Source organism: Diplotaxodon limnothrissa, linkage group LG11, assembly GCF_057381915.1.
Source record: "Diplotaxodon limnothrissa isolate DT_005_m linkage group LG11, D_limnothrissa_male_GT1.1, whole genome shotgun sequence".
Taxonomy (NCBI): Eukaryota; Metazoa; Chordata; class Actinopteri; order Cichliformes; family Cichlidae; genus Diplotaxodon; species Diplotaxodon limnothrissa.
Genome location: NC_140606.1, coordinates 21,282,868 through 21,291,934, shown reverse-complemented (window position 1 = coordinate 21,291,934; position 9,067 = coordinate 21,282,868). Strand labels below are relative to the sequence as shown.

General features: G+C 37.3%; 1 protein-coding gene across 3 annotated transcripts; it reads right to left on the bottom strand.

Moving 5' to 3' along the window:
• Nucleotides 1–1,428: 1,428 nt before the first annotated feature.
• LOC146622693 (myelin-associated glycoprotein-like) lies at nucleotides 1,429–7,117 on the bottom strand. Of its 3 annotated transcripts, XM_085366326.1 has the most exons (9): nucleotides 7,072–7,117; nucleotides 6,434–6,775; nucleotides 5,967–6,278; nucleotides 5,107–5,370; nucleotides 4,212–4,475; nucleotides 2,923–3,228; nucleotides 2,495–2,567; nucleotides 1,966–2,059; nucleotides 1,429–1,860 (listed from the first exon to the last, which is right to left on the bottom strand). In XM_085366326.1, exons 1-9 carry the CDS (start codon nucleotides 7,115–7,117, stop codon nucleotides 1,429–1,431), a joined length of 2,133 nt encoding a protein of 710 aa, XP_085222452.1. The 3 variants fall into 3 exon arrangements, with proteins under 3 accessions (XP_085222452.1, XP_085222453.1, XP_085222454.1); XM_085366327.1 differs by lacking the exon at nucleotides 5,107–5,370 and having other exon boundaries at nucleotides 2,495–2,597; XM_085366328.1 differs by lacking the exon at nucleotides 5,107–5,370.
• Between the last annotated feature and the right edge of the window lie 1,950 nt (nucleotides 7,118–9,067).

Here is a 9,067-nt window from a genome sequence, read left to right as displayed (position 1 = left end):
TGCTTTTTTTTTTATTACAGCTCAGCATTCAACACAATATTGCCCGGTAGATTGTTCACAAAGCTGAGGGATCTGGGACTCAACAGCCGTCTGTGTGCATGGGTGTTGGACTTCCTCAATGGCAGAACTCAGGTGGTGAGGGTGGGTAGGTGCATCTCCTACAGCCTCACCATCAGCACAGGAGCGCCACAGGGATGTGTCCTCTCGCAACTGCTCTACTCCCTCTACACTTCAGACTGTGTGGCCAATACCATTGTGAAGTTTGCTGACGACACAGTGGTGTTGGGCACCATCTCCAACAACGATGAGGCGGCCTACATGGATGAAATGAAGAATCTGGCATCGTGGTGCTAGAACAACCACCTCAAGCTGAACGTCGGCAAGACCAAGGAGCTGGTGGTGGACTTCAGAAGGAGTCAGCACAGAGACCACAAGCCCATTATCATTAATGGAGCTCTAGTGGAGAGGGTGCAGTTCTTCAAGTACCTTAGTGTCCACATCTCCTCAGACCTGGCATGGTCTGCCCACATTCAGGTCCAGACCAAAAGGCTAGGCAGCACCTGTACCACATACGTCAACTGAGGAAGTTCAGGGTCTCTCCAGTGATCCTCAGGATTTTCTATACAGGCACTGTATAGAAAATCCTCACACAGGTTCTGTGTGAGAAGAGCATCCTCACACAGAACATCACATCCTGGTATAGAAACAGCTGTGTCAAGGCTAAAAAAGCACTTCAGAGAGTATCCGTACGGCAGAACACTGCTGCAGGACTGCTCTCCCTTCCCTACAGGACATTTACATCAGGAGATGCTGGACTAGAATAACTCAGATTTTGAAGGACCCATTCCCATCCCAGCAACAAACTCTTCCAGCTTCTGAAATCAGGCAGAAGGTTCCGAACAAAAACAGAGAGGCTCAAGAGGAGTTTTTATCCTCAGGCCATTTGTGTGCTGAATCATGTCCAGAGCTTCTCCTAGCTTCTCTAACAGGTCTCCTTGGACCAGTTGTAGCCACCTGGTAGCTACCAAGTTTAAGAAAATATCAGGCAGTGTCTGAGATACTGTGCCAGAGAAGCCTGAATGAAGGGATTGTAATTGTATTGCTCAATGGCCACATAGTGACTACATGTGTCAAGGACACACCCAGAGAACAGACCAGCTATTTATTTGTTTTGTAGCAAGCTCAACAATGCAAAAGGTTGCAATATGTTATGAAAAGTATTTGTCTGATTTCTTATTTCCTTCCATATTTGTCACATTAAAATGTTTCAGATAATCAAAATTTTTTAATAGATTTGGACTTTTTTTTTCTAAAGTGAATTTTGAATTTACTTGAGTTATTTTTTCCAAATATTAAGATTAGTTTAATTTTGCACAAAGCAAGACATCAGGAAATATGGGGTAAATATTTTTTCACAGCACTATTTATCTATTTTTGCATAGCGCTTTGTTCTTTAAATTTGACTTGCGCATATTCACACCCCACTTCCTTCCTCATATTTCTAGGCTCCACTTGAGCATACAGGCCTCCCATTTCTACTGCATTGCTCACAGACTTTCTGTTAACTCCCCTCACCATGCACTTCTCCTCTTCCAAATAAGATCTGGCAGATGGATTCATGTCCAAAGACTTTTCACCCTTCTTTTTCTTGCTTTTCATTTTCCAGTTCACATCAGAGTAAATCAGTTCGCACTCGTCCTCTTTCTTGTCTGATTTTTTGCGTCCTCCTTCTGCATGGTTTGGCCCAGAGTTTGGAAAGTTAGTGCCGCTTGGTCCAGCGATGTTTGCAGGGTGAAAATTATCTGCCCCTCTCAGCCCATCAGCGTTTGCATAAATGCACTCTTCTGCTGTGTTTGGTTCCTACAATTACATAGAAAATATCAGTGGTAAAGATAATCTACTTCTTGCTGTATAGTTACAAAAGCATCAGCATTGGTCAACACTGTTAAAAGGAACTTTAAGCACCTCATTTCCTTCTTCAGTTAGAGGCTGACTTGTTGCAACTGTGTTGTTTTCGTCTGTTAAGTGACCTTTATTTTTACAGGGACTCTTCTGAGCCCTAAAAAATGAAGTAGAATATCAAGCATATATGCATACAATTCATACATCGTAGTTTTGCCACTATTTACATTTTAGTTCACAGCATGAATAGATTAATTGTCTGCTAGCAAGCAATAATGCAGTTGTACATGCATTACTGAATGTTAACAGACAATGTAAACAGACGTCTTGAAAATGAATACATGCAAATATTAACCACCAGTAGCATGTCAAATGGACTGTCGATGAACAGATTTGATTGATATTACATTTAATCAATAGTGTTACCAATGTTGAGTATTAAATCAGCTGCAAAAGTGTTTTTTTAACAAACGAAGACCCAAATAAACAAAGTACTTATCAGCATTTAGTCAAATAGAATCAGGACAAATAGAGTTTACTGTTACAGTAAAGTGTGAAGGTTTTCTGAAAAAGTCTCATGTTGTTTACTTACCTGATAAAAAACACACATAGTAACAGTGCTAACAGTAGCACTCCAAGAGTGGATATTATCGCTGGATACAGAACTGAATTTAAAAAAAGAAAAAGAAAAAGACCTGTATATTAATCGTGTTGTCTTTAAAAAATAAGGTTTGTTTGAACTCACAACATACATTTTATGAAACTCCTAGTGTGTCTATTATAACTGGACTGAAGTAACCGATTCATTCTTTATATGGATTAGAGGGTATCTAAAACTTCTTGCAAAGAAACTGATTGCAAGTGAATCCCAGAGGAGCATAGATGTAGTCCTAACATTATCTGTTAGTGGGCTCTGTAGAGTACACTGTATCACTGGCTAAGGTTTTAAACATCCTTGGTCTCCACTTTAGTACACATACAACTTAAGCAATAATATTTACAAGTGTACAAAAGACATACGTTGATGTTCTGTGGAAACTTGTTGGCTGCTGACACAAAATTGTTGACTGGCCGAGCCCAGAGAGTTGACGGTGCGACAAATCAAGGTGAGATGATTCTTCTTATGAGGCTGATTCAGAGTGAAGAAGCTCCTCAGAATTGTCCTGTTCAGAGTCTCATTGAATATTTCGCATTTAGAGTGATTGACAGTTAGTCCATTCAAATACCACTGTATATTGGGGGACGGGTTTCCCAGAGTCTCACAGGAACAGTTGAGCTGACTTTCTGTTGAGGTGCAGTGTGACGAGAACAGGATCTGTGGAGGGTCTATCATTGAAGAGAGAGAGAGCAGTTGGTCACAATCATGTTGAATACATTTTACAGAAATTACCAAAAACAAGAACTGATCATAGTTATCAATATGAAGCGAAATCCTTTTTGAACATAGGATGCTTTAAATTTTACTGACTTTGACATAATTTTCAGACTTGAGCTAAACAGACTGTTAACTTTAAATCTTTGATTCAAAAAATGTGTTTGTTCCCCATCAGTTTTCACAGTTATCTTTAGCGCTGCATCACAAATACTTTCTTACTGCTCAGCATTACTCCAGCATGTCAGAGTGACATTGCTGCTTGTTGGTATCAGATCTGCTATGGTCTTTGGTTTCACACACACAGTTTTGAGTTTATGGACTTTAAATTCTTATATATTGTTAACATCATCTGTTTGGCTAGTAGTTACTTTATCACGTCTTCATCTTCATGTATTTAGTTCTCTTAGTTACAGTTTCTATTTGTATTAGAGTTTTTTATTTCGCTCAGTATTTCTGTTTTCCTTCTCTGTATTTCCTTTCTTCAGTTTTGTGTCTGATTTTCCCTTTTTGTATTTTATATGGTTCCTAACTTTATCTTAGTAATTGTGTAGTGCTCTTAAGTTTACTTGTCTCTTCTTCATTAATTGTCTTGAATCTTTGGGGTAGCATCTTGTGACCCTCCTGTTTTTCATTAACTGATTACCCTTTGTGCATATAATGCTTTCTCCTTTGCTGCAGTCTGGTCCTGTCTGGTCCAGATGTGCTTGTGCCAGTTTTTAAGATTACCCGTTTTTCCTCATTTGCTGGATTCTTGGCATTGTACTCTGTTTACATTGTCTCCTGCTCTGGCTAAACAAAGGTCATTTTTGTCATTGAATTAGTCTGCCTCTTTCTCTTTTCTTTTTTGTTGTTGAATCGTAATATCATACAAATGTACATGCAAATTAGATGTGGATAGAGAACATGTTAAAGAGATGTAAAATGTGATATTTACATTGAACTTCAATTTGAATGCTGCCTGAACCTCCAACTCCAATCTCATTTCCAGCTTTGCAAAACAATATCCGCCTGTCTTTGGAGACTCTAATAGATAAACTCATTCCTGTCCCAATAAAAGTCTCCTGGTTTCCATCTGCACTGTACCAGGTGTAGTTTTCTACTGCTGGGTTGGCATTACTGCTGCAGGTTAGAGTCACGTTGCTGTTCTCTGGTACTGGACCAGAAGGACTGACTGAAACAGTAACGTTTTTAGGTGAATCTGAAAAAATGAGCACAGAAACATGCAGACTGAAATGTTAGGACAGTTTTATTTACAGAATAAGTGTAAATATTTGTAATACAGTAGTGCTTCAAATGTTTTTTTTAAATAATATTAAATACTCTTGAATGCATAACACAAAATTGTATCTTTAAATATTAGCAGAGAGCAAACCACACCAATATAAAGGTTTCATCTTAAGCAGAAACTGAAGAGTAAAAATGACAAGCTGTTTTTCTTGGCTTTTCTTTCTGAAGACTCTGTTCATGTCAAATGAAATAACCTTTTCTTCTGTATTTAACTTTAACTGTCTTTAATCTTTAACTGATTTATTGATGAAAGATTTAGAGCTATCTGAAGAAAGTTTGAATTTTTTTTTGTTCTTCTTACTATGTGCCTAACAATGTGGCTGTCAGGAATTCCTAATTTTAATAACCAATACTTAAATTAAATTAACTACTTGTAATGTGATTATTGTCAGTCTCTTTATTTAACTCCACCCCAAAGATCAGTTAATGCTTTAGTTTCATTACAATAATTCATGTATTGTACATCCTTCAATCCTATTAATGGAATTCTAGTTGGGATATGTAAAGAGTAAATATGGAAAATTAATTAAATTAATACATACATTGAACATTTATTTGTAGGTTGCTTGATCGTTTAAATCCAAGTGCATTTGTAGCCTTGCAGAAAAATGTACTTTTGACTTTTGAAACGGTAACATTAAAAGAGCTTCCAGTCCCAATAAAAGTCTCCTGGTCTCCATCAGGTCTGTACCAGGTGTAGTTTTCTACTGCTGGGTTGGCATTACTGCTGCAGGTCAGAGTCACCTTTTGGTTTTCTAATATTGGAGCAGAAGGACTGATGGAAATTTGTACATCTTTGGGTGAATCTAAAAATGAGTATTATGATAATGTGTTAAATGTAATATTACGTAAATCAAACATCAAAGGTCATTTTGCACTTTAGCTGAACTATTAATAGAACTTCTTATTACAGACCACAAAGCCAAATGTCTAAAATAAAACTGCAATTCTACTTTCTTGTTCGAGCTTCAGAGTGAATCTGAAAGTTCCGACAAGCTCGTGAGTTAAATTAGAAACATGATAATGTAAGAAAACGTTAAAATACGATGTAAATGAAAAGCTGCTGTTTAAATAAAAAACCACTGTGGAACATGACTCACTAAATGTGGTTTTGTGTTGTTAGTTTTGAAGACATCCTAAAGTAAAATACAAAGCTAACAAAAGAAAAACGTACATCGTTAAGACGATCACACATCAGTGTAAAGTCTGCATGTATGAAATTAAAGTATGAAATTAAATTCAAACTTTTAAAGTCTTCATTATATTTTATAAAACCCAAAGACGTTGTTATGGCATACTCATAACATCACTGTAATTGACTGACCATTTTATGTCTAATTTAAACCAAGTCAAGAAAGTATATTATTGTAATTTCAGTTTAGAAGAGAAAAAATAAACTCACATGAAATATCAGGAGTTAAACTTGTTTCAGCAGTGACATCAGGGATACCATCTTGTTTCTGGTAGACAGCAGTGCAGGAGATTTTATTTCCATGATGGAGGTGAGAAGCATTGAAATTCATAACAGAGGTCTTGACTTTAGTTTTGTCCTGATTCTCCTGCAGTGTCTCCTGACTCTGACCCAGGTTAGGGCTCCATGTCAGAGCTGGAGGATGAGACCAACACGGAGCTGGAGAAGAGCATGTCAGACTCACTGAGGCTCCCTCCTCCACCTCCAGTGTGGATGGAGTCAGAGTCGGTGAGGGAGGAGCAGCTGGTGGGAAGACATTCTGGTCAGTCAATGAGCAGCAGTTTCAGTTTTTATATGCTGAGTAAAATCCAGTGAATTCAGAGCAAGCTCAAAGCAGTTCCACAAGTGTAATTTGTTCATGAATTGTCAGTAAATGGATGAAAAAAAATAAATCTTACCTATGAGTGAAATATCTACACCAGCTTGGGTAAAAGTGAATTTCAGTGGATTATCACACTCCAGTCTGAAATAGTATTTAGCACTTTGAAGGAGACGTGTATTATTGAAAGTTGTGGTGCAGTCTTTCTTTGTTAAGTCTCCTGTCATTTCTTTAGTTGGCTTTAGTTTTGCATTTTCACTGATAAATGAAGATGAATCTCTCCAATATGCTTTACATGAATCATCTAAGTTCTTATCATGCGTGTTGTCTACATCGAAGGAGCAGGGGATGTTCACACAGGATCCTCTCAAAACATTTATCTTCTGTGGTATATTGACGTTGAACGTTCCGCACAGCGCACCTGAAACACAACACGATAAAAAACAACAACAATAACAACAAAAACCCAAACAGTTTTATCTCTTCCTTCATATTTATCATGTTACAGCGACTCAGTATTAAATTCAGATGCTAATACAAAACACTTTTACTGTTAAATATCTCATCAATAAAAAGCCTTGGTACTTTACTGCACATTCATCTTGAATACTGATGTCAGATAATTTAAGTAAATGATTTAAATTAACAATAGTGTATTATTATTATCAACTTTAATCATGTTTTCAGCAAAGAAGATTTTGAGTTTCTTTCACTCACCCTGCAGCAGAGAACTAACGAGAAGAAAAGTCAGAGTTCCAGCCATCTTTGTTGCAAGAGAGTGAAGTTTAAGGGAATCTGAAGTTTACACAGGAAACAGTTTACATGATTATTTGTTAACCAAGGAAAAGCTGTTAAGATGTCATGTAAGGTCCAAATTACTACTGCTAGTTATTGTCACTTTGAAAAATATAGATACATAAATGTTCAGCCTTGAAAGAATTAGAGTATATACATACAGTGTTGATTTCACAAAATTTAAACATTAAATGATGAAAGAGAAGAAAGAGGAAGGTGTAAGTCTAAAGCAGTTATACAATTTATTAAAAATATTCTTCAACAATTAAACATAATTTATGTTTCTGATTTCTGAAAAATTCTACTAAAGACCGTGAATTCATGTCTTAATAGTCTCATAAAGTTTTTAATTTTCTTTGGATTCATTTTTCTACAAACGTCAAAAATATGACAATTCATCTAAATATCTGTGAATCAAAGAACTACAGAAAATCACGTCATATTTTCATAAAACCTTGATATTCGTATCATAGTGAAAATGTGATAACTTACATTATTTCATGATGTTTGTCGAGCAGTCAGTTCTTTGGATGTGAGGTTTTTAAGGAAGTGTTCAAAAAAGATGTAAAATGAGGAACTAACACAAAAGACACAGTGAGTGTGAACATGACCAGAAGTGACTGTCACCTTTTTTCTTTCCACGATCTCTGCAACATAGAAACTGCTGTAAACATTTGCAATCACTCCACATTAATAACTTGTATTTGGGTTAGTAAAGTGAGTAACTCTCGTCTGAGTTATTCACTTTACTGCTTGTAACTCATCATGTACAATGTTGGTCAGTGTGCTGTGTTAACCGGGTAGCATTAATGCTGTTTACAGCTGTTTTATTTGTGTAAACGACTCTGGTGACTTCTCCCACTGTTAGTTTATATGTTTAGAGCCTGAAAATGATTGAAACGATGTATGAGATGATGAGAGGATGATACAACTCATAAAAGCGTTTATTCCTCTCTATTAATGTGAATCAAATAACATGCACTAAGCTGCTAAGAGGTCATTACATCATCTGTATGGTGATGATGGAGATGATGCTGTGTCTGTGATAAAGGTGATAAAGGTGAACTTCAACACTGCCTGAGACAGGCTGAGCTGCTTCTGTTGAGTTTGTGTCTATGAAATACAACATCAGTGATTATATTAATAAATGGATGAAAGAGCTGAGCAGATCACTCTCTGAGCATTACAGCTTTCAGTGACCCAGTCGGGTCTGACAGTCTGTCTCCATCAGGACATCTGACATCCAGGCTTCCTGCTACACCCAATTTTAATGACAGACAATGTAATCATCTAAATGTCATTATCACAGCAAAAATCAAACTATTGTCATGATTTATGGATTCTGTTTTCTCACACCTGCTCTTCTCTCACATGTTATCAGCAGAAGGCTCTCAGCAGAAGAGAAAACCCACCAATCAATTCAGGACACCTGCAGCAACTGTGGCTGCTCCAAAAGGATCCACACACAGACCACGTCACTCAAGAGGATTAGACAAAGAAGATGGTAAAATGACTGGTTTTTATCCGGCACTTTTGCACTCTGAGCACTCCAAGAGCTTTATACAGCTGGCCTCATTCACCCATTCATACAAAGAGATTTTTATATACTTTTTTTGCACAAGTGCTTTCTATCTTATATTCACATCCTGATGAATGTATCGGAGAGCACCTCAGGGTTAGTATCTTGCCCAAGTCTACATGCAGCCTGGAGCAGCCAGTCTGCAACCACAAACTTCCGATTACTAGACGACCTATGCTACCTCCTGAACTACAGCCACAGATGGAGAAGTTACAACTTTTGATTCACTCTGGAGATCATCACCTGCAGTGATAACTACAGACTGATGCTGTGATGCAGGATGACCATGGCAGGACTGTTTTAGTCTGAAACAGCTGCAATAGCACTTCTTCATCTATT

Bases quoted from the DNA above. Each gene is read 5' to 3' on its own strand.
- LOC146622693 (XM_085366326.1), bottom strand. From the start codon at position 7,117: ATGGCTGGAACTCTGACTTTTCTTCTCGTTAGTTCTCTGCTGCAGG. The intron at 5,371-5,966 runs GTGAGTTTATTT...ACTCATTTTTAG, and splicing joins TTTAACTCCTGATATTTCAT to ATTCACCCAAAGATGTACAA. The intron at 4,476-5,106 runs GTATGTATTAAT...TCATTTTTTCAG, and splicing joins CCTACAAATAAATGTTCAAT to ATTCACCTAAAAACGTTACT.